The sequence below is a fragment of the Vicia villosa genome, linkage group LG1 (assembly GCF_029867415.1).
Source record: "Vicia villosa cultivar HV-30 ecotype Madison, WI linkage group LG1, Vvil1.0, whole genome shotgun sequence".
Classification (NCBI taxonomy): domain Eukaryota; kingdom Viridiplantae; phylum Streptophyta; class Magnoliopsida; order Fabales; family Fabaceae; genus Vicia; species Vicia villosa.
The window spans coordinates 7,486,213-7,512,649 of NC_081180.1; the positions used below are offsets into that span (position 1 = coordinate 7,486,213).

The 26,437-nt window shown below is 35.4% G+C and overlaps 1 protein-coding gene and 1 pseudogene across 1 annotated transcript; both read right to left on the reverse strand.

Moving 5' to 3' along the window:
* Nucleotides 1-13,148: 13,148 nt before the first annotated feature.
* On the reverse strand, nt 13,149-20,791 carry LOC131638830 (receptor-like protein Cf-9 homolog; annotated as a pseudogene).
* Nucleotides 20,792-21,247: 456 nt separating this feature from the next.
* LOC131639692 (protein tesmin/TSO1-like CXC 2) lies at nt 21,248-26,437 on the reverse strand. Its single transcript, XM_058910405.1, has 5 exons — nt 25,904-26,437; nt 22,790-23,431; nt 22,155-22,633; nt 22,005-22,071; nt 21,248-21,905 (listed from the first exon to the last, which is right to left on the reverse strand). The coding sequence occupies exons 1-5, from the start codon at nt 26,435-26,437 to the stop codon at nt 21,780-21,782; spliced, it is 1,848 nt and encodes a 615-aa protein (XP_058766388.1). The 3' UTR covers nt 21,248-21,779.

The window sequence follows — 26,437 nt, forward strand, 5'->3', positions numbered from 1 at the left end:
AAACAAAAGGAATTTATGTAATTAAAAATAAAAAAATTGAAAAATAACTTAGCTCTGATCTGGTGTGGTGTGTTGATGAGGGTGCATGATGAGAAAGTGGCCAGCAAAGTTGTTTGGCCAAAACAAGGTTAATGGCCAAAGAAAGTACCTGCAAAAAAGGATAGTAATAATAATAATGAAGATAATAATATTAATAATAATAATAATAATAATAATAATAATAATCATAATAATAAGAAGAAAAGAATTGGGGTTTAAAAAATTAAATTATGCACAAAATTACAAATAACCTGATTTGGCCAAATACCAAAAGATTTTTGGCCAAATACGAATAACCTTGATTTGGCCAAAAGCCAAAAGACTTTTGGCCAAAAAAACTTGGGTTACCCCTTGAGGTCAAGGGATAAAACTCCTCCCACTTGGTCAATCCATATGAAACCTGTTCATAAACTGCACTGTTACGGTTAAGAAAACAAATGGAAAAATAAAAAAGTCGTCAAAATAAAATAAAAAAATACAAAAACCTGATTATAAATCAAATAAAATAAGAATACGAAGCTACAAATGTTTTGAGATTTTTATGAAAATATGAAAATAGAAATTAAATCAAATAAAATAGAAAAACGAGGAATTTGCGATTTTGAGGGTCGAAATCCTTTAGATTTCTATACTAAAGGAGTATTGTTCTACGATTTTTTCTGAACTTATGGAAAAAATTCGGAGTAAATCGAAATAGTTGTTTCAGAATTCGACTGATAGGCTGGAAAATTTATTACTGTGCTGCAACCGGAATTGAAACCCTGAAGAAGGAGAAGTATGAGAAAATATTTTTTGTGTTTGTGAGAAGAGAGAGAGAGAGTGAGAATAAGGGTTAGAATAGTTAGGTTTTTTTAAAAAAAAAATGCAATTTTTGTGATTTTTGAATAAATGGAAATAAAGTTAGAACTAAAATTAAAAAGAAAGTAAAAGGGAAAATGTTAGAAGTGGGATTTGAACTCGGGACCTCGCGCTAATGAAGCTTTCACGCTCAAATTCTTACCAATTGTGCCAATTCATTTATTCGAAATAAAATGGCATTCGTAAGTATATGAGGGCAAATTTTGGGGTATGACAGCTGCCCCTGTTCAATATTCTTAAACCTGAAGATGTAGATTGACCTGTGTGCCTATCGGAATCTGAAGGTGGAAGAGGATTGAACACTAGAATACCAAGAAATTTGCCCTTGCTGATGTAGGGACCTTTTCTGGAGATGGGCTTAAAGATGCCACCAGGATATTGAGAGACTTGATTGAGATGGAATTAAATATGCCATCCAGCTTGATAGACCTGAGAGTCAGAATACGTCGTACGTTGGACTGTATCTGAAGGATATACTTAGGATGAGTCGTATGTTAGACTGAATCCACTGTGTTGATAAGTGTCAAAGTAAGTCGTACGTTAGGCTATACTTTTTAGGACGAGTCGTACGCTAGACTGGGCCCAGTTTGCATTGTTAGATGTATGAAAAACCGTGCATTAGGCTGAAGGATGGGTCGTATGTTAGACCGGATCCAATTTACATTTGATAAATGTCTGGAAAGCCGTGCGTTAGGCGGAAGAATGAGTCGTACGTCAAACCGGATCCAATTTGCATTTGATAAATGTCTGGAAAGCCATGCGTTAGGCTGGAGGATGGGTCGTGCGTTAGACCGGATCCAATTTGCATCGGTAGATGTCTGGAAAGCCGTGCGTTAGGCTGGAGGATGGGTCGTGCGTTAGACCGGATCCAATTTGCATCGGTAGATGTCTGGAAAGCCGTGCGTTAGGCTGAAAGATGGGTCGTGCGTTAGACCGGATCCTATGTGTTGATAGTATTTAGAGTACATCGTACGTTAGGTTACATCCTAGGATGAGTCGTACGTTAGGCCGAATCCTTTGTATTGAGAAGTACCAGAATGAGCCGTACGTTAGGCTACATCTGGGCTCGATGTATTGAGAAGTGTTTGTTGGAGATTGATCGTGTCAGCACCGTTCGTAGTAACTGAATTAAATCTTGGAAAGATGATCGTGTCTACACCGTTCGTGATGATAGAACCAGATCTTTGAATGTTGATCATGTCAACACCGTTCGTAGTAACTGAATTAGACTTTGGAAAAGTTGATTGTGTCCACACCGCTCGTGATGATGGAATTAGATCTGAGTCTCTTGATTATCTCTGAACTATTCATGGAGAATATTCGCAACTAAGTATCGGAATTAAATCTTTGTCTTGATTATCTCTGGACTATCTCTGGAGAATATTCGGAACTAAGTATCAGAATTAAATCTTTGTCTTGATTATCTCTAAACTATCTCTGGAGAATACCCGGAACTAAGTATCAGAATTAAATCTTCGTCTTGATTATCTCTGAACTATATTTGGAGAACACCCGACACTAAGTATCATAATTAAATCTTCGTTTTGATTATCTCTGAACTATCTCTGGAGAATACCCGGAACTAAGTATCAGAATTAAATCTTCGTCTTGATTATCTCTGAACTATCTCTGGAGAATACCCGGAACTAAGTATCAAAATTAAATCTTGGTCTTGATTATCTCTGAACTATCTTTGGAAGATATCCAAAATTAAGTGTCAGAACTAAATCTCTGTCCTGAATGAGTGTCAGAATTAAATTGTTGACTTGATTATCTCTGCACTATATCTAGAAGATAATGTAGAAATAGACTGAAAATCAACATTAGTTTTATGCAACGTCATGATGCATGTTATGTAATGTTTATTTTTGACATGAATGAGAGTGTTATACATATGCAATGAGGCGTATGTATGTTATGTATGAATTTACTATGATATATGATGTATGAACATGATTTATGCTTGATTGAGAAAATAAATCTCCAGGTCATTGTGACTCTGATGCCTGATCTTGTTTTGAAGATACACAGGCGGGAATTTATGATTCTTGCTTGGGGATGAAAAGTATTAGTAACCCATGTTGGGGAAGAGCAAGGTGTCGGGGAACCGGCAATGTTGAAGATGTAAACTCTGTTGGGGAGCCATATCTTTTGTCGAGAGTATTTGAAGATATCTTTTTAATGATTACTCTGTGGGGATATGATCTTGTGAACTCGGCTCTGTGGGGATACATGGGGTCTTGAAAGTTGCCCCCAGTATTATAGTAACTGCCATTCCTGGATTTGTATTGATTAGGACACACCACTAAGTATTGATCAAGATGTCAAACTGGACTTGCATAGATTTGCCCCTGCTAGTAGGGACTTTCTGGAAAGATTCGCCTCGCGAGGACCTTGTGAGATGCGTACTCTGGATAACATGCCCCTAGTACATAGTATGATTCCCCTGACTGATCAGGCAGTAGCTTTGGCCCCATTTGGGTGCATGCCCCTGATTGTTGATACTTCTGAGAGATTTTTGAAACTTAACCTGATTGCCCCAGATTGATTGGGCAAAACGTACCATGCCCCTCGTATACATAGGAGACATTGCTTCTCGGAGTTATCTTGTCTGTCGGGATAACTTCCAGTCATTAGTTATACCCTGTGTAAATTCTTTCTGCTGCTAACATTTGAAATTATGTAGCAAAATATCTTTAATAATGAATTCATGAGATGCAATGCATACGTCTGTCTTGAGTTTTTGAAAAATATTAAAACATGAGATGTAAAAGCGTGACATTTGTAAAATGTGGTGTTTGTAAAAATAAATTACCAACTCAGCATTTGTGGTGAACCTTAAGGAGTCGGGATACCTTTGTTGTGACAGTATGCTTTCGAACTAACCATGCTTCAGTTAGGACTTTCAAGGGTTGTAGCGTGGCTTGGTTCATGGTTTAAGAAACAAAGGATAAAAGGCTCGAAGTTTATTTGTACCCTTCCCGATCTTCATGATGTTCTTCGATCCTATGCTCAGTTAACTTTGCGTTTTGAGTTCTAGAAGATCTTTGAAGTTGTAACTTTGACATTTGATGATGGTTTTAAGTAATAGAAGTTTATTTGGACAGGCAGTCATCCTTTGTTGTAACACTTTCTTTTTTTGTCGAGGATTTGTAGTGACCTCCTTTGAAATGTTTTCTTTTGTCGAGGATTTTTAGCAACCTCATTTTTGACTTTGTTATCCCTAACTTTTGCCTGAACTGTTTATTTTGAGATTACAGTCAGCGGGATGTTTCGGTTTTTGACTTAATAGCTTTTTTCTTTTGATAGATGTCGACTGCCTGACTTAATGGTTACGGGAATCCATCATTATTTGTATAAGCAACGACTAGCATAACTGAATTAACTGAGTAACTACCTTGCCCCAGGTTATGATCAAGGGTTTTAATTAGTACAAGAAAGAAACTTTTACTTCTTAGGCTCAAAGGGTTTACAGCTTAGCAGGAGTTGAATATCACAAAACATATGCAAAGTAAATACATAATTTAAAATGAGCGATAGCGAAATAATTTATTCAAGACAAACATATGCAATGCACTGATGATGATTATTAAAACAGATAATGTCTATCATAAGTCGAATGTTTAAACAAACAGAAAATAAATTGCAAATGGAAGTAGAACTAATGATCCAAAAGTGCATCCTTCTAGACGTTAATCAGTTTTGTCATGACTAGACGTCGAAACGGCGATCACCACAGGAGTCTTAGGAAGATTGAACTCAACACCAGCATCGATCTTGTCTTGGATCTTATTCTTCAATGTCCAACAATTATTAGTGTCATGTCCAGGACTATTAGAGTGATATGCACATCTCGCATTGGGGTTATAGCCGCGGGCGGAAATACTAGGATTCTTAGGGGGATCCTTTAAAGTAATCAACTCTGACTTCCGCAAGTGTTGTAATGCTTGAGCCAGTGACATGTTGATCTTTGTGAATTGACGCTTAGGTGCATCTGGCTTGTGTCGTTGTTGTGAAACTGGTGTAGAGATCAGAATTGTCCCCACAGATTGGTTGCGTTCATTACGACCTTTCTGATTCTACACAACATTAACCATGTAAGGCTTCTCAAGTGAGTTGAAGTCAATGATCTTTTCATCAATGAAGTCTTGAATCTTGTGCTTTAGTTGCCAACAATCCTCTGTAACATGACCAGGACTATTCGAATGATGAGCACATCTCGCATGGTACTTGTACCCAGGAGTGGGATTGGTAGGAAATGAATATGGAGGCAATCGAGTTATCAAGTTCTGATTGAGCAGTTGTTGTAGAACTTGAGACAGCGACATGTGTAACAGAGTAAATGATCACTTAGGTTTGGATATCCGATTATCTTTACTACCTTGATGCTTATGTTGATTCTTCTCCTTCTTGATCAGAAGTGCCTTCAATTCTTCTTGCCCCTTGGCCAAGTTAAGGATCATTTCTTGGAACTGTTTGCTCTGAGCCTGAAGATTTTTGACTGATTGCTCGAGATCCATGATGCTGAAATAAACAGCGAGGAAGGATGAGAAACCTGTAGTGGAAACCTGTGATGCAATGTTATGGATGCAAATGCAATGTTTTCAAGGATATTTAAGAATTTAGTTAGCAACATTTAGACATTTAATCAGTCACAGCTTTGTCTGAGGAACCTTGGCTTTCGTCTTTAAGCGTCCTTCTTTAAGAATCAAGCTCACCATATCGAGTGGGTCATCGCCTCTGATTCGGGATACTTCTGAATTGGAAGGTATGTGGCTAGAGGAAAATAAATCCTCTTGCCCCTTGATAGGTACCAAGTCTCTGAATTGGAAGGTATGTGGCTAGAGGAAAATCAACCCTCTTGCCCCTTGATAGGAATTTAGTCCTTGATAAGAGTACCTGAAATTGTGCACCCTAAATCCCTAAGATCCTTGAAAGGGTTAGTTAACATGCAATGTTATGATGTCATGATGTCATGCAGATGTAATGTAGTAAGCAAAACATAAGGTAATAAGGACGAGTGAGTCCCACAAGAAAAACCTGCAAGGAAACGAAAGGGTTAGTAGTACGCACAAGCAAGTCACACAAGTGTCCTTAGGTTTAGAGGCTTTCTTGAAGTTCGTAGGTAAGTACCCTCCCCACTGGCGTTTAGTTGGTTCAACCTGTCCTAGAAGAGTAACCGGGTTCTATGGTGCTCATATCCCTGATCTTTCTCGCGGGCATTATATCAACATGGCACTCGATCGGCCAACCAAAAGCATCCCTAGAGTCCAATCTCAATGAGTGTAGCATCGAGTATCAATCGGCTTCAGTCAGGATTTCAAAGCCAACCATCTCGCTACTTCCTATAGGCCAAAGTCAAGTTTAACTAAGGTTCTAAGGGCGAATTAGTGCTTATGACACCACGCGGTAGCCAAACGTCTCCTCGATCAGATTAAGGGCCATCAAGACAAACCAAAGTGTCACACTAACAGTGGCCACCAGTTCAACCATAACGATACATGTCGTATAGCCTCCCTGGTCTATTGCCATATACCTAAGGTACACTAGATCCGGGTGTAGGATCTTTCACACAACAGAATACCCAAAACAACCTTTAAAGATAAATCAAACAAATCAAACAATTAAAGTGATCCTAAAATTTAAGTTAACCTCTCTTTTATTCGAAAGCATCCCCAGCAGAGTCGCCAGTTCTGTAATATGGTGAACGGACTTTATTTGAAATGTTGCGGATAGCAAGAGTCGCCACCGACTTTTATTTTATCCAATTGGAAAGGCTAAAAGAACAGGAAAGACCTTTTAAAAAGATTTTGAGTTCGGGGGGTAGGTTATACAAAGGGAAGGAGTAAGACACCCTTTGCATCCATGGTTATCCATGGGCTCTTAATTGCTTAGCTCACTTTGTTTTCAAAAATGTTTGATTTGTTTGAAAAGTAGGGTGTGAATAGAAATTTGAATAAGAACTTTAGCTTGTAAATAAGCGTAGTCTTTTTGAAAAGTTTCTTTGAAAAGAAGTGGGAAAAGATTTTGAATTTGAATTTGAAAAAGAGCAAGCAATTAATAGCAACTACCCTAAGTTTTAAAATTCGTTCTTTTAGCTTTTCAGGCGAAAGGGTCTATCCATACCATAATAGGGCAGGAAGTCTTTCAATTGGATGTTTAAGGGTCATCGAGAATAATCGTTCGCCATAAGACTGTCCCATGCCATAAAGAGGGCAGGTAGTCTAAGGGAAGGATATAATAGTCATTTTATCTTTTTAGGCATCATGCGAGAATACCTTAGCAATTGGGACAATCATCTTATTTTTCCGAGGCGGCATCGAGGGACTAAATGATATCACTGAATAAGGAAACCTTTGCTTTAGGTATCCTCGGAATCGAGGGACTTGACTATTTAGTACAATTGGAGGCAACAGACAACAATTAAGGCAATAGTATAAGGCAACAAGGCAACAAGAGAAATTACCCTAAAGGTGTGTGTGTGGAACAATCACGTGGTTAACTTCGATGATATTTATCTTATAATTAGTGATCTAATTCAGTTCAAGGCTTGCACTCCCTAAGATTACTAACCACGCAGTTTAAAATTGCAGAAACCAATGGCAGGAAAATAAAAGTCCTACGCTATTACAATAAACACATGCGGGGTTGGGGGAAATTAAAAGACATAAAATAATAGGGCACAATAATTAGCATAAAATTCTTGAATGCCTTGATCTTCCTCGAACCCTTGATTGACTCTGAACATCTGAGAATTAAACAGATAATAATATGGGTGAGTGCATTACAGATTCATTAATTATTTGAAGTAAACCCTATTTTGGGCAAAAGGCAAAATAAAATTTAAAATGATATTTGAAAAAAAGGGAATTAGAACTTAGCTTTTTGATCTGATGGCGCGTGGCTGAAGGATTTTGGTTACTCCTGAAAATTAGCCACGAAGAAGAAAAAAGTGTTAGTGCATTAAAGATCTCAACAATTATAACGTGACAGATCAAAAACTAAAATAGTAATAATTTAGCCAAACAAATAAAATGCAAGGTAAAAGGCAAATCCCGAAAGGGACAGAAGTTAATTTATGGTTAATAGAAAAAACAGGTAAAAACCTAAACTAAGGTTAATGGACAACACTAATAACAGTGATTAGTGATCATGATAGAAATAGAGTTTAAGGCATAAAATAAATTTAATTAGCCCAAAATTAAATTATTACCCTCAAATAATTATTAGAAAAAAAACGATTATTTTTAATGTAATAAGAAAAATAGGGTTTTCGATAAAAAAATAAATGGTTATAAAATTGTTATGTAATAAAAATAATTTGTTTTAAACAAAATAAGTAAAAAGAAATTATACTAAAAAGAAGAAAAAAAAGAAAATAAATAAAAGGAATTTATGTAATTAAAAATAAAAAAATTGAAAAATAACTTAGCTCTGATTTGGTGTGGTGTGTTCATGAGGGTGCATGATGAGAAAGTGGCCAACAAAGTTGTTTGGCCAAAACAAGGTTAATGGCCAAAGAAAGTACCTGCAAAAAAGGATAGTAATAATGTTAATAATGAAGATAATGATATTAATAATAATAATAATAATAAGAAAAAAATTGGGGTTTATAAAATTGCACAAAATTATAAATAACCTGATTTGGCCAAATACCAAAAGGTTTTTGGCCAAATACGAATAACCTTGATTTGGCCAAAAGCCAAAAGACTTTTGGCCAAAAAAACTTGGGATACCCCTTGAGGTCAAGGGATAAAACTCCTTCCACTTGGTCAATCCATATGAAACCTGTTCATAAACTGCACTGTTACGGTTAAGAAAACAAATGGAAAAATAAAAAAGTCATCAAAATAAAATAAAAAAATACAAAAACCTAATTATAAATCAAATAAAATAAGAATACGAAGCTACAAATTTTTTGAGGTTTTTATGAAAATATGAAAATAGAAATTAAATCAAATAAAATAGAAAAACTAGGAATTTGCGATTTTGAGAGTCGAAATCCTTTAGAATTCTATACTAAAGGAGTATTGTTCTACGATTTTTTTCTGAACTTCTGGGAAAAATTCGGAGTAAATCAAAATAGTAGTTTCAGAATTCGACTGATAGGCTGGAAAAATTTATTACTGTGCTGCAACCGGAATTGTAACCCTGAAGAAGGAGAAGTAGGAGAAAATATTTTTTGTGATTTTTGAATAAATGGAAATAAAGTTAGAACTAAAATTAAAAAGAAAGTAAAAGGGAAAATGTTAGAAGTGAGATTTGAACTCGGGACCTCGCGCTATTGAATCTTTCACGCTCAAATTCTTACCAATTGTGTCAATTCATTTATTCGAAATAAAATGGCGTTCGTAAGTATATGAGGGCAAATTTTGGGGTATGACATCTACATTAAAGAGTGAGATATGAATTATGAGATGCATGCAATTTGAAAAACATTGATTGTTTTAAGTTGGTTTTCAAATATAACTTAATTGTCAAATTATTATTTTCTAAATCAATTTAAATGAATGCATGTTCAGTTAAGGGTTTGTGAAACAAACAATCTAAATATGATATAACAAACTCAACTAAATCTTTTGTCAATCTACATAAGAAATTAATGCTGCAAGATTCACAAAAACAAAACATTGGCAAGTCACAAGAAGTTTTTTTCTCTTGACTTAGCAATGTTTTGTTCTTATCAACAAAACAAAAACAACATATCAACTCATCAAATGTTTCACGAATGTACCTTTTGTTGAAAAGAATCGTAGAATATAAAAACGAAGAAATGATCTACTTGTCTCAAAATGAACTGAAGTTGATCTATTTTGTGTTGCTATAAAAAATTACAAGGCGGATGAAGATTCCATAATAGCTTCATTCTTCATGTATTATTTCTCCATAGAAACACAAACCATTTGTGAGCCATACCCATTGTTTGTGACTTAGAAATGTTTTGTTTTTGTTCTGAGAAACATTTATCAACAACATACATCGACATTTGTCAACAAAGCTAGAAAAATATACAACAACATATCAAATCATAAAATGTTTCACGAATATATATTTTTTAAAAAGATTCGTCGAAAGTAAAGATTTTCTTCTTGTATTGTTTCTCCATAACAACACAAACCATTTGTGACCCCTACAAGTCAAAAAATACTATATGCTAAATGTAAACAATGTCATACTGGAACTGAGATAACACAAAAAATGAAAAATCATGCAAGATTAAAACTCTTTGTAATACAAAATGGAACGATAAAGAAGAAAGTGTATGAAAAACAAAGATAAAGGGAAATATATATACAAAATAAATAGAAGAAAGCGTATGAATAACATGGAAGAAAACTTATGTAAGCTTTCAAATTTACTATAAATTAAAGGGTACATTGGTTATAAAATTGCAAAAACAAAATCACCATAACTATATTGTATATAATATTGAAAATGAAAGATATGTAAGCTTTCAAGTTAGATGAAAGCGTATGAATAACATGGAAGAAAACTTATGTAAGCTTTCAAATTTACTATAAATTAAAGGGTACATTGGTTATAAAATTGCAAAAACAAAATCACCATAACTATATTGTATATAATATTGAAAATGAAAGATATGTAAGCTTTCAAGTTTACTATAAATTAAAGGGTTAAAAACTCAACATATTTAACATTTATAATTTGTGTATTTTATATTTTTAAGGATAATGTGTCAGATGATAGGCTAATGAGCTAAGGGGAGGGTAAATAGATTAATAGAAATTTCACAGTGTTTTAAAAAACTTTTGACTAACGGAAGCGTCTTGGAATCGACTTTCGTCTATTCCGAACCGTTATTGGTAGAATCAGATATGATACAACCACGAAGAAAATTACTATGCTAAAGAGTTTGAAAAATCAAATCAATACGTTGTTCATAAAAATATTTGTTTGAATTATTAACACTTAATCACCTACTTCCAATGAGAATGAGATCGATAAATTTGCTAAGGCAATTTATCAAACACGTGTTGTGCAAATAATTTATTGCACGAGCAAATCAACAACCACCTGGTATGCAATCTACTGAGCACCACAATTTCTAAGTGTAGAAATTTGTGATAAACAATTGGAAAAGGCAATTGTTATTAGCAATGTAAACACAATTTTTATATCACAAGTCTTTACTTTGAATATTAGGAGCTAAGACAATTGAATACCAAAAGTGAAAGCGGAAAGAAGTAAAGTAAAAGATGAAAAACACAATATTTGTTTAGGCAGTTCCCTTATCGACCTCGCTAAGGGTATGTCTGCCTCTAATTCCAAACGGGAATTGAGATAGTCTTTATTTACTTTGCAAATTGTTATTACAAGAGAAGTTAAAGCAATAAACAAAGAAACTCAATTTTGATGTTGATTCTTTATCTTCTCTCCCCTTGACCTTAAGCAAGATCAAGTCGACCCAAGAGCTTCGCTTGATCCTCCGTCTATCGTGAATCACTTGAATGAACTCTTGTTCTTCAAGACCTTCACTCGACTGAATATTAATCAAAGTTTCTTGTCCAAAAACCTCCAAATCACCTTGATCTCGGAGGACAAAATCCTAAATGTTTTATTCAGTGGGTTGTGAATTCAATGTTAATAACAAAGTATAAAATATGAGATGAACACATAACAAGGAAGAAGAAGAACACAAGAATTTGTTATAAGTGCTATTCTTTTACTTTCTCTTAGAAAACAAGATTACAAGTTTACAAGAATAACAAATAACCTCTCTCACCCTAAATTAGGATTTGCAGTGTGCAATGATGAGAGACTAGTATGCTATTTATAATAAAACCTAACATACTAACTACTGGTCTTTTTTCACAAGGCCCATTACACAAGCTAATTTAAAAAACAAGCCAACTTAACAAATTAAGGTTTAAACACTAAAACCTAATTTAACATGCTAACAACCCTAGCATCTTCGACACCTGCATGCTCGACCCATCTTCGACTACATCATGCACACTTCGACACCAGCATGTGAACAACCTTCGACTTCATGCTTAACCCTGTCGAACTGTTGAACCAAGAAGCTACCCTTTGACCATACTAGAGTTCGATCCAATATCTCACACAGTGAAACCACCAGTAATCTTCACCCAAAGGAATATCCAATTCCTATCTATGGGCGTTATCAAGCTTGATCGTGTATCTATAACACAAGAATGATTATGTGTAATTGTGTAGTGAACAAGAAGAAGAATGAAGATGAGAAGACTTGTATCTTTCAGGTTTCAAAGTTGCTTGAGAAGTGTTGGCAGAAAAGTATTTATGTGGATGTGTAATGGTGAGCTGAAATAGAGGATCTAATGCACAAAAAAGTCAATTTTGGTAGCGATGCGTCGACCTCCTGGAGTTTATGCGTCAATCAGAATCATGCAGAGAGTTTCAGCAAGACATTGAGTCAATATAGGTAGACCTAGCATTCTTGTGAGTCGACTAAATTTAAGCAAAGAATTCCAGTTTAACGTTGATGCAGTATAGATCGACCTAACGAAGCTATGAGTCAACCAAAATTTGGCAGGGAGGCTAGCTTGTTTTCTCTTTTCTACATGAGTCAACCTAGCATGTCCTTGCGTCGACCTAAGTTGATCAGAGTTCTTTCTAGTAAACTTTATGGCTTCCTCAACGGATTTGTGCGAGAATGACTAATGGAGAATATTTGACATTACAAAATACATTTGGAGGTATGCATGCACTCACACAATGATATAACAAGAACTATAGAATAATAAATTTCAAAAGGATATAATTTTTTTTTTTTAATTTTCTTAACTAAACTTTCGATTTACATAAAATTTCTATGATAAACAATAGAAAACATACAAAAAGACAATTTTATTTTATTAAAATAATCTTCAATAATCTTTAGCTGATTTATCAAAAAAAAAAAAATCTTAAATATTCTCACGAGTCAACTTCTAATTACATGAAATCTTAGGTAAGTTAATCCAAAAAAATAATAAAATAATTGATTTGATTTTATCAAGTCAAGGCCTTTCTAAATAAAAATGGATTAGGATTTATAAAGTATAAAAAATCTAATAAAGATATAGATCACAACAAGAAGAATCGCCTGGTTTATAAATGCACGCGCTGAAAAAAGAATTTATTGTTCCTTTAATTGGCTGCATGGAAATTGTTTTTACTTGAATGCACTTTCAGAAAATGAAATGGAATACACTACATTTCTAAAACAGTGAATTAGAGAATAATTACATGAAACTAATTCATTCTATTCAATCTTTGTTGTGTGTTCTCTTCAGTCTCTTATGTTAAACATGTGTTCAACAAGCCTTACAAGCCATTGAGGTTTTCCATTTAAGAACACATTGTATCCCAAGAGCATCCCAAGTACTGATCCACATCCATATCCTATTACTACCGCTTTCCAACCAAATCCCGATTCCTCTTCGTCATTACTTGTTGAATATAGTAACTGATCTTCATCATTTATGCATGATTTTGACAACGGATATCCACACAGAATTGTATTTCCTTCATAGGAATCATTTTCAAACGTATCAAATTGTTTACCTATAGGTATGATTCCCTCCAAAAGATTTTGTGAAAGGTTCAAGAAAGATAGAAAGTTCAAATTTGTCAGAGACGCAGGAATCTTACCCGTCAATTGGTTCCGTGAGAGGTCCAACCACTCCAAATTTCTCAAATTACTCAAAGATTGTGGAATGGTACCTGTGATTCCATTGTTTGAAAGGTTAAGGCCTTTGAGAGAATTTAATTCTCCAATGACTTGTGGAATTTCTTCCTCAAACATGTTATTTGATAAATCAATAGTTGTGAAAGTAGTCCATATTCTCGTCAGCTCCAAAGAAAGACCTTTCACAATGACCACCACAGAATCGTTATAGTAATTGGCCTTACCCATGTATTGCAAACCTGTTGAGAAAATTTAATAATTTGCACGTTTGGGTTGTCCTAGTATTTAGGAGTGTCAGTAAATTTGTTTCAGTTTACCTAGTAGGTTTGTTTCAGTTTAGCTAGTCATTAGGAGTTTATTTTGAACGTGTTAGATAATGCCTATTTTCAAGGTACTTTCAGTTATGTATTTGCCTATTTGTAGGCTGTCAGTTTATGAATGAAATAAACCAGAAAACCATATTCTGTCTCCTACTGTTATCAGTGGTATCAAGAGCTGGTGACGTGAGAGAGATTTCACAGTGAGAGAAAAAAAATACTATGAACTGTGAGGGAGAGAACCAAGAAAATTTGTAGTTTCTTTTTCCTTTTTTTTTCTCAACCATGGCTTCAGAAAATAGCTTTGTGCAAGCAGCTATTCCACGCTTTGATGGTCACTATGACCATTGGAGCATGCTCATGGAGAACTTCTTGAGGTCCAAAGAATATTGGACGGTTGTTGTTTCTGGAGTAGCAGAACCAGCAGCGGGTGTTACGGTGACAGATGCGCAAAAGACAGAGCTTGAAGGGCTGAAGTTAAAGGATCTTAAAGCAAAAAATTATCTCTTCCAAGCTATTGATCGCACAATTTTGGAAACCATTCTTTGCAAGGACACCGCAAAGCATATTTGGGATTCCATGAAGAAGAAATACCAAGGTACAACAAGAACAAAGAGGCAGCAGCTTCAAGCACTTCGTTCGGAGTTCGAATTACTTCGAATGAAATCAGGAGAGACTATTACGGACTACTTTTCAAGAATGATGGCTATTGTTAACAAGATGCGAATTCATGGAGACAAGACAACAGATGTCACCGTTGTTGAGAAGATTCTTCGATCTTTGACACCAAAATTTAATTTTGTTGTCTGTTCGATAGAAGAAGCTAATGATGTTGATGAACTTTCAATTGATGAATTGCAAAGTTCCTTGTTGGTTCATGAACAAAAAATTAACCAACAAGAAAAGGAAGAACAAGCATTGAAGACCTTATCAGAAAATCACTTCATATCTAGTAGAGCCGATAGAGGACGAGGAAGAGGTAGAGGTCGATATAGAGGAGTCAGAAACAACAATGATCGTGGAAACCAACAGCAAAATCATCATCAAGAGAGTCAGTTTCAAGGAAGAGGCAGAGGACGCGGAGGCCACCACTCAATAACTTATCGATCAAAGTCAGCAGACAAATCCAGTGTTGAATGTTTCAGATGTCATAGGTATGGTCATTATAAATCCGAATGTCAAACTGATTTGAATAAACGAAGTGGAGATAAAACTAACTTTGCAGAAAAGGAAGAGGAGGTGTCTCTTTTGATGGTGTGTCACGTGAGGGAAGAAACTCAACAAAACATGTGGTATTTAGACATTGGCTGCAGCAACCACATGTGTGGAGATAAGGAGGCATTTTCTGACTTAGATGAATCCTTTCGCAGCTCTGTTAAGTTTGGTGACAACTCCAAAATTTCTGTTATGGGAAAAGGAAAGGTAACAATCCAAACCAAAGGAAATTCCACCCACGCTATCGCTAATGTTCTTTTTGTGCCAGATTTAAAAACCAACTTGCTTAGTGTGGGTCAATTACAAGAAAAAGGATACGAGATTTTTATCAAAGATGGAGTATGTCAGATTCAAGATGCAAAGTTGGGCTTAATTGCTCAGGTTATGATGACGGCGAATCGTATGTTCCCACTTTATCTCCATAACACAACTCATTCATGCTTCTCGATAAAATTAGAAGATGAGGCATGGCTATGGCACTTTCGCTATGGGCATCTGAATTTTGGTGGACTGAAAACACTACAACAAAAAGACATGGTGACGGGGCTTACTCAAATTACAGCTTCTTCTCAAGTTTGTGAAGAATGTGTTGTTAGCAAACAACACCGCAATCAATTCCCACAAGGAAAATCTTGGAGAGCGAAGAAAACATTGGAGCTTGTTCATTCCGACATTTGTGGGCCAATAACACCACATTCTAATGGAGGTAAAAGATATATAATTACCTTCATTGATGATTATAGTTGTAGGATTTGGGTTTATTTTTTGCAAGAAAAATCCGAAGCCTTTGTAGCTTTTAAATGCTATAAAGCACTTGTTGAGAAAGAAGTTGGCAACCCAATAAAAGTTCTTCGCACGGATCGTGGTGGAGAATATAACTCACATGAATTTGCAAATTTTTGTGAGAACCATGGAATCAAGAGACAACTTACAACAGCTTACACACCGCAACAAAATGGTGTATGCGAGAGGAAGAACCACATTATTATGAATATGGTGCGTAGTCTTTTGACAACAAGTGGCATTCCAAAATGTTTCTGGCCTGAAGCAGTTAATTGGAGCACTCATTTATTGAAAAGAAGTCCTACACTTGCTGTTAAAAATATGACACCAGAGGAAGCATGGAGCGGAAGGAAACCTACCGTAGATCATTTCCGAATTTTTGGATGCATTGCCTATGCTCATATTCCAGATGAGAAAAGGAGGAAGCTAGACAATAAGGGAGAAGAATGTATTTTTCTTGGTGTTAGTGATAAGTCAAAAGCTTATAAACTATACAATCCTAGCACCATGAAAATTGTCATCAGCCGTGATGTGGTATTTGATGAAAAATGCACCTGGTCATGGAATCAAAATGGTGTTAAAGAAAGTATTCCAGCTGATTTTGATGATGAGGAGAAAGGACAGCAACCTATGGAAAAAGAGCAAGAAGATGAAGTCACTCAAATAGTCCCAACTGATCAAAGCCCACTTACAGCTGAATCACAAAGACCTCAACGTGTTCGAAGGAGACCAACATGGATGATTGATTATGAGGTAACTGGTGTTGACCAAGGTGACGACCCACTTACACACTTTGCTCTATTTTCAAATTGTGATCCTACCATCTTTGAAGTGGCTGTAAAAGAACCAAAATGGAGGAAGGCTATGGATGCTGAAATTACAGCCATTGAAAGAAATGACACATGGGCACTATGTGATCTTCCAAAAGGGCAGAAAACAATTGGTGTAAAATGGGTTTACAAGACAAAGCTGAAGGAGAATGGTAAGATTGACAAACACAAGGCACGCTTGGTCGCTAAGGGCTACAAGCAGGAGTTTGGTGTTGATTATAAAGAAGTCTTTGCTCCTGTTGCAAGGCATGATACAATCAGATTGGTGATTGCTATGGCAGCTCAAAACTTATGGCCTATCTTCCAGTTGGATGTAAAATCAACATTCCTCCACGGAGATTTGCGAGAAGAGGTATTTATCGATAAACCTCCTGGTTATGTAAAGCTTGGCAATGAGCACAAAGTGTATAAGTTATAAAAAGCTCTATATGGATTAAAACAAGCTCCACGGGCTTGGTATAATCGTATAGAAACTTATTTTTTGAAGGAAGGATTTCAAAAATGTCCTTATGAACATACACTTTTCACAAGGACTGAAGATGGAGGAAAAATGCTCATTGTTTGCGTATATGTAGATGATTTGATCTACACTGGAAATAATACAACCATGTTTGGAAGTTTTAAGAAATCCATGATGACTGAATTTGAGATGTCTGATCTTGGCATGATGCATTACTTTCTTGGCATTGAAGTGGAGCAATCTTCTACTGGAATTTTTATTTCTCAAAAGAAGTATGTGCTAGATATATTGAACAGGTTTCAAATGAAGGATTGTAATCCTGTAAATACTCCATCTGAGTTTGGTATGAAGTTAAACAAAGATGACGGTGGAAAGAAGGTTGATGACACTATTTACAAACAAATAGTGGGAAGTTTAATGTATTTGACAACAACAAGACCTGATATAATGCATGCTGTAAGTGTGATTAGCAGGTACATGGAATGTCCCACAGAGATTCATCTCTTGGCCGCAAAAAGAATTTTTCGTTACTTGCAAGGTACTAAGGACAACGGGCTGTTCTACAGAAGTGGAGAAAAGTCAGATCTGTTTGGGTTTACAGATAGTGATTATGCAGGAGATTCAGATGATCGAAAAAACACATCTGGGTATGTTTTCAAGATGGGAACAGGAGCTGTTTCATGGTCATCAAAGAAGCAACCTATTGTCACATTATCATCCACCGAAGCTGAATTTGTTGCTGCAACAACTTGTGCTTGTCAAGCTATATGGCTAAAGAAAATTCTTAAAGAGCTGCATTTTAAGGAGGATGGACCTACTCAGATTTACTGCGACAACAGTTCAGCAATAAAGCTTTCAAAAAATCCAGTTTTACATGGTCGAAGCAAACATATAGATGTGAAGTATCATTTTTTGAGGGATCTCACAAATGATGGAGTCATTAATCTTACTTACTGCAGAAGTGAAGACCAGATAGCTGATATTCTAACCAAGCCTCTCAAGTTTCCTGCATAAGCTTAGGAGGTTACTTGGTGTTTGTACTTCAAAGTTTTCAACTTGAAGAATGAAGTTTCAAAGTTTAACTCTTACTAAACTGAATCTGTGTCTAGAACATCAGTTTAAGGGAGGGATTGTTGAGAAAATTTAATAATTTGCACGTTTGGGTTGTCCTAGTATTTAGGAGTGTCAGTAAATTTGTTTCAGTTTACCTAGTAGGTTTGTTTCAGTTTACCTAGTCATTAGGAGTTTATTTTGAACGTGTTAGATAGTGCCTATTTTCATGGTACTTTCAGTTATGTATTTGCCTATTTGTAGGCTGTCAGTTTATGAATGAAATAAGCCAGAAAACCATATTCTGTCTCCTAGTGTTATCAAAACCAGTTGTATTGTCACATTCATCATTCCTTGAAAGTTCTTGAGGCATGATGTTGGCAAGATGGACTCAACACCGCTATCAATGTTGATAGAAAGAAAACTATTGTGGGAAAGATCAAGGAAATATAGTTCTGTAAAATTTAAAAATTGGTGAAAGTCCACAACACCACTCAAGTTGTTTGATGACAAACTTAAGTCAGAGAGATTTTGAAGTTTATAAACTGAATTTGGAAAATCACCTTGCAGAATGTTATCGGAGAGAAATAGATATCTCAAAGAGTAAGTTGAGAATTCAATTCATCAATTGGACCTGTTAGGTTGTTGTCATTGAGATCCAACTCTACCAATGAAGCAAGGAATAACGCCAGTGCGGAATTGTTCTATTTAACATGTTATTAGCCAAAGCTATAGGATTTAATTTTGAATGTTTAGCAATTTCAGTTGGAACATGGCCTACCAACTTGTTAAGCGATAAATATATATATGAGAAAGGCGACTCAGATTAAACAATGATGATGGAAGTTGATTAAATTTTCAAAAACATTTGGAATCTTACCACTAAAGGATGAGGTTTGTTGGAAATACTCGGCGGACGGTATCTTCTCCGTGGCATCTTGTTATAGGCATTTTGTTAGTAAGCGTGTTCCGTGCGGGCCTTTTGAGAAGTTCAATGAGGTTTTGTCGTTAATATGGAAGTTGGATGTGCCTTTTTAAAATCAAAGCTTTTGGTTAGAGGTTTTTGTGAATAGGCTTCCTTTTAAGGACTTACTTTTGGTTAGAGGTATAGTTTTGTCTCAAGATAATTTAAAGTGTGTTTTTTGTGGTATCTTTCCGGAAAACCGTGAACACTCCTTCTTGAATTGTAAAGTTGTGGAGGTGGTGTGGAGGGATATTTCTTGTTGGATTGGGAAGCCTTGGAGGGTCATGGAAGAAGAGTGCAAAATGTGTTTCATGGATTGATATTCTTTTTGTAAAAAGAAAAAAGTGAAAGTGGATAAATTAGGTGTTGTGTGGTTAGCTACAATGTGGATTCTTTGGATTTCTAGGAATGGGATATGTTTTCGTAATGAAGGTAGGGATGTGAATAATACGTTATGGAATATTAAATCTTTGATATGGAAATGGTCATTTATTGGAGAAATTACTCATCCCATTTGTAGCTTTTACGAATTTAACAAGGATCCGTTGTTATTCCTTTCGTAAATCTAATTGGTTTGTAATTTCTTTTTGGCGGGTTTTTCCCGTTTTCTGTGTAATCAGATATTGAGAACATTTAGTTCTCCGTTTTAATGAAATCTTGCTTACACAAAAAAAATATTGAAAATCTAAGGAGGTGAGGTATGTGAGGTTTGAAAGTAATGATGAAATCTTGAAATCTCACCATGAAAATTGTTGCCTGCAAGATTCAAGACTGTAAGTTGAGTGAGGTTCCACATAGATGAAGAAACCAACCCATCAAAATTGCACTCTGTTAGGGCTAATTGAGTAAGAGACTTCAACTGACCGATGGAATAAGGAATTCCACCTGAGAAAGAAGTGTAGGAGAGGTCTAAATACATCAAAGGAGTGTTCCAGTTGGACTTTGGAAGTTGACCACTGAGGTTTTGATTAGATGTCCATCTAGTTCTTCAAAATGAGGTAAGGAAAGGATGTTAGTTGGAAACTCTCCATTCAATCCAGTGGATGATAGACTAAGAGAGACCAAAGAGGAGGACAGTTTTGTTAGTTGCGACAAAGAGCTTCCGTTGATTGAAGACATGTCTACACCGTCCAAATGAAGTTGTCTCAAATTAGTTGCATTAAGAATGAGACGCGTCCAGGTGAATGGATCGAGTCTTACACTGCTGCTAAGATCAAGGGAAATTAGTTTTGACAAGTGAGAGATTGTTGAGGGAACATTACCACTGAATCCAGTGTATGATAAATTGAGATGTGTGAGATTCACTAGATCGCTAATTCCATGATAGATTGAAGATTCATAAAAATCATTGAAAGCCAAGTTGAGTTGTTGAAGTTGCTTGAGGTGGAAGATAGTACTATTAGGAGAGAATTTACCTTTGAGATGACTGCAACTAAGGTCGAGACCAATCACATGACCTGATACATTGTTGCACATGAAACTGTCCCACTCGCAACAATCTGTACCGTTATTCCAAGATTCTATCTTTGAATGAGTGGATGAACAATAAAACGATTGTGCAGGTGCAGTGCTGACAACAAATGAGTTTTTGAAATATAGCATTGTGACCCTCTTCAGTCAATCAATTTTCTGAGACAAAAAGTAATTTTGATTTTCAGTGATGGTGATTATGAAGGTGCTTTTGGTGGTTTTTGTGAATGAGTTTCACCATCACCAGAGAAGGTGCAGCAGGTTGAAATTCAGCTCATCTATCTTACTACAGTAGGCATAGCTTAGCTTAAAGTAACTCAAACTGGTATTTCACTTTCTATTTCATACATGCTTCACCAATGCTTTTAATCGTATACTCGTTTTATAACTCGCTCTAACTTATACTTTCTATTTCATACTTGCTCCAATTTCTAGTTACAGATTTAGCCAACTCTTCATCAAACACAGAAGTACAAATTAGCCCTTCTCACATAATCTCTTAGTGACCAAACTATAATCCAGTTCTAAAGTACATAACTAGCATAGAAAGGACAAACTATTTGATTCTTGTCTAAAATACATTGATACTGCCGTACGTATATTCAATAGTTAAATCTGAATTTCAGCAGGAAATTTAACTCATGTTGCTAACTTTGCAATGCTTGAAAGATTGAATGCACGAGTTTAACTCAACGCCTTTGCAAGTCACTACTTTGCAATCCTTTGAAGATTTCAACTATTGTGTCTCTCCAGTTACATTGTAGAAACTGTTATGAGTATGAAATGCTTGTAAGTCTACGAAATATTATTCTGCTAAAGAAGTAACTGCATGTGGCTTCATTGTATATTTTCATGTGAATAGACCGATCCGATAGCATTTGATTCCATAAGCTCTTGGTTTTTGCTGCCAAACAGTTCAGCGAAAGATCTTTGTGGATTCTCCAATGGATAAATAAGGTAATGGAACCAATGATCTGTCACATGCAAACATCAATAATGAACTGTTTCTTCAAGCTCCGATTTTCTTCAAGCTCCGATTTTGTGGATTCTCCAATGGATAAATAAGGTAATGGATTCTCCAATTTATCATCTCATCAAACATAAAAATTAGCATATCATCCTACCTACAAATCTGTAATGCTTCTGTTTCTTCAAGCTCCGATTTTGTTTCCGCTTCCCTATCGTTTCTACCATATATATTCTCACATCCTTGACACTTACAACTTGGGGAGCAACCAACACCACCCTTCAAAACAAAACCAACAACCATTGTAATTCATATTATAAATGAAACTAAATGTTTACAACATGGTATGATATATATGTCACAGTGGAGAAACAAAACCTTAAAACATTCACAATATTTCCTCAGGCAGCTTGCTTTTTTACATTGACAGTGACCTGATTTGTGGCTGCGAAATCAAACTTTGGTGTTAGACTATTGAAGAAAGATAAAAACTAACTTAATAATGGAATGGAGATAATCGACGACTACATTTTCCTCTTCTTTCTGAGGGTACTCTGACAGAAATCAGCACTTTCCTCTTCTTTTTCATGTTTTGAACAAGAAGCACCTAGATCAATCTGACCTTTCCTCTTCCTTTTCATGTTTGGAGGATCCAACTGTTTACTCTCCATTTTGAGAGTACTGCCGCAGAAATCTTCACCCGTAATGTGAACTAAAAACTTAGTGAAATCTTTTGTAGACTGAAATTCATAATCAGATGGCCCCAAATGATTTTCCACTGATGCAGGGACCTGCAATAGGTGATTTTCCAAAGAAGAAGTGCAGCTCGGCAGTTGAGGATTCCTTCCAGGAAATGTCATTTCATTTTCAATGCCTTTGTAATGATTTGAGGCTGGAATTGCATTCCTCTTATCAGATTTTGAAGAACAGGAACTGATGTTAGAAGTATAACTGGTCTTGTCATAGTCTAGAAAACCCATCTCAATACTGTGTCTAATACGCACAAGCTATATACAAAAATAACAGTATTTTTACAATGATTGATTTGTTTAACATATTAACACAAGTAGAAAGAAATTGAACATTTATAAACTACAAATGAACATGATATAACAATATACTCTATGATGACATGCAATTCAAAAATGCAGCAAATTTCTAACCTCGGCATTCCCTGTCTGAATTGGATTGGTATCCATTAAAGGGAAATTGGCAAGATAGTTCCATGTTTGATTTCTGTAAGTGGCAGGTATTGGTTGATAAGGATTATTTTCAGACTCATGTATTGAAGTAGAAGCAGGTGGATCAACAGTATGCATTGTATAATTACTACTGTTAGTGGTAGATTGTGGTAAAGGAATCAAAGATTGTGTTGTACTAATTAAGCTATTGTAATCACAATCTGGCACTTCAGTGTTTGCCTCATTTGAATCTTTGAGAGAGTGGTCTGGTACATTGGTACCATTTGGTTCTTGCATGCCAAGTAATCCAAGAAGGTAGTTAACATCATCCCTTGAGATTAGTGGATGATCTTCTGGGCTACAAGAACCATATTGCACAGCTTCTTGACTAGATGACTCAGTTGAATCATGAGATAAATTAGTAGAATAAGTAGGAACATTTACATTCTCGCACGAAACTTGAGGGATTGATGTGTCGAAAAGGTTATCCCTAGAATCGAAGAATGTGGAATCCTCAAAAAAAGTGACATCAGGTGATGTGAAAAGAGAATAATCCATGGGAGGTGAGTTCAAGGTCTTTAAAGGAGAAAGACTATTGAGATAGTTAAAGAAAGAATCATCATCCTGCATAAAAATATGAAGAAAAAAACTATTTAGGGAGAAAATGTAGATGAACAAAAAGCACATCCAAAGCAAGAAAGATAAGAAACAAAGAGAATCAAGCAAGGTTGATAATAATTATATGATGCAGAAAAGAGAAAGAAAGATGCAGCAAAGAGGATTAAAATGCAGCAAGCAGAGTGAAGTGATTAGTGAAGAAAGAACGGGTATGGTGGTGGTGAGTGTTTGAAACAAAAGAAACCTGTTCTTCTAAGTTGGAAAATGGCGGTGCCTCCATCTCTTCTCTTCAGAGCTCTTGAGAGAACCCAACAACAAACTTTTTGTAATGCTTCTATTTAAACTGACACTTAACACTTTTTCATTATTTTACATCAAAGACATTTATTTATATGCATGTCAAAGATAGTTTTCTAGAGATAGTTATGTTCCACTTTACCCCCCTCTCTTTTAATTATATGCACAATTATTCTCTTTTAGCTTAAATGCAACTTTAGTCCCTCTATTTAACTATTTTTTTGATTTTGATCCCTCCATTTTCAAAACCACTATTTTAGTTCCATTTCACAGCAACAATTCAGGTCACTGTCAAAGTAAAAAAGCAAGCTGCCTGAGGAAATATTGTGAATGTTTTAAGGTTTTGTTTCTCCACTGTGACATATATCACGCAGTAAAGTTTTAGTTCCATTTATAATATGAATTACAATGGTTGTTGGTTTTGTTTTGAAGGGTGGTGTTGGTTGCTCCCCAAGTTGCAAGTGTCAAGGATGTGAGAATATATATGTAGGGGTGTGCATGGTTGGTTATTTTCAAAAACCAAACCATAACCATTTTAAAACCATTTAAATGATTTGGATTTATAACCATAACCACATTTTAATTAAAACTGGTTATAAAACCGGTTATAAATTTGGTTATGATTATATAACCGGTTTTTTTTTAAAATCCAGTTTTGAAAATTATTTTTTCCGAAAATATTTTTTTTCAATTTTTTTTAATATTTTGAGAATTAAAATATTTGGATTTGGATAATAACCGGATTATAACCGAATCCAAAATAATTTAACCGGTTAATAACCATTTAATTATATCCGGATTATATGAATGGATAACCAAACCATTAATAACTAAACCGGTTAATAACCATTCAATTATATCCGGATATTTAAAAGTGGTTTAGGTTTGGTTATGGATTTGGACATCAAAACCGGATATTTTGCACACCCCTATATATATGGTAGAAAGTATGGGGAGGCGGAAACAAAATCAAAGCTTGAAGAAACAGAAACATTACAAATTTTCAGGTATGATGATATGCTAATTTTTGGTGTTTGATGAGATGATAAATTTGATGTTCATATTGATGTTTGCATGTGACAGACCATTGGAAAGATGTAGTGCTGAATTGTTTGGCAGCCAAAAGCAAGAGCTTGTGGAATGAAATGCTATTGTGGAATGAAAATATACAATGAAGGCACATGCAGTAACTACTTTAGCAGAATGATATTTTGTATAGACTTGCCAAATCTTTACTAGATCCTCCGGATATTCTTCAAACAGCTTCTAGGAATCATGGTACTCATCATGGTGTAGGTAGGGGTGGCATCCAACACTGATTTCGCAAGCGTTATTCTTCCTGCCATAGATAGCTGCTTGCTCTTCCAATAGGTGATTTAAGTTATGAAATTGATTGACTCAAAAGGTCTTATTAAATATTGTTTTATGGAAGAAAAACATGTCTTTCTAGTTTGTGTATATAGTAGTTAGCGAGTGATGGAGTTATATTCTAAATTTATGTGAAGCCGTACAAACATTGGTTCTACCCGATCCTACAACAAATTCCCCAAGAAATAAATTTGTGAAATATTGAGAGAACTGAGACTGGATCCAATTGACATTATGAATCAAATGTTTTTTTAGTTCCATTAACAGAAATTAATTTTATTTGTCTATATCTTATATAGATGAGAAAGTGATAGCCGACGAATTATTGAAAAGGGAACTTAGATAAAGTTTATAATGATTTTTCTATCCTTTATGACTGGTGTATGATTTTCACCATATACTTTAATAAATCACCTAAATGACTTGATTCAATAACAAGAATGTAGGGATCTGTAAGTGACATCCAATAACCAATATATGAATTCAATAAATAGAAATAGATATCAATTATTGAAATTATTAAGCAAATTGACACAAATAATCACTATTGCTATATAAATGTACACAAGATTCCAAAAGAAAATAAAGTCAAAATCCCATAATGTAATGTTGTAGCAACCATTATCTAGAGAGAAACATAATTAGTGTTTGGTTTTAAATTAGAATGGAACATGACTTGACGACAGGCGGTCCTAGTGCAGTTATCCTGTCCCAGACATGGGCTTGAAAAGTTGAAGAAAGGATTATATTATGATCTTCAGGTTTAGCTTTAAAGGTAATGTAAAAAGTAGTAAGAGGAATACGCTGGCTCACTGCTTTGACAATGTCTTCAAACACGTAATTTAAACCCTGATTGTCATGGTTGTAGCTTTCCAGAGCAAGTTTGGAGAGGTGAATGAAACGTGGGCGCCATCCTTCTGTAATGGTAATGGGTCTTGGGAAGTTACTGAAACGTAAATTCGCCAAAGGTGGAACAGGAATAGCATCGTAGGGACTTATGTTACGACTCCTCTCCCAATACTCATCCACGGCCTTTTCACTATCCTCTTCTTGTTTTATCATTGCTTTATTCTTGTACACAAACCTATCACATGAAAAATAACATGGACACGGATCGTCTTCGTACTTTTCTTTTAGATATTCGATTGGTTTCGATTCCCAATCCAAGTCTGACTCAGTTTCCGATCCTGATTCATCTTCTTCTGATTCCGACTCTGATTCATCTTCGTATGATTCAGACTCTGATTCTTCTTTTTCTGATTCCGATTTCGGCAGTTTCTCTTGTTGTTCAGATTCGGATTTCTCTGATTCTGAGTTCAGCAGTTTCTCTTGTTGTTGGTTATCCAT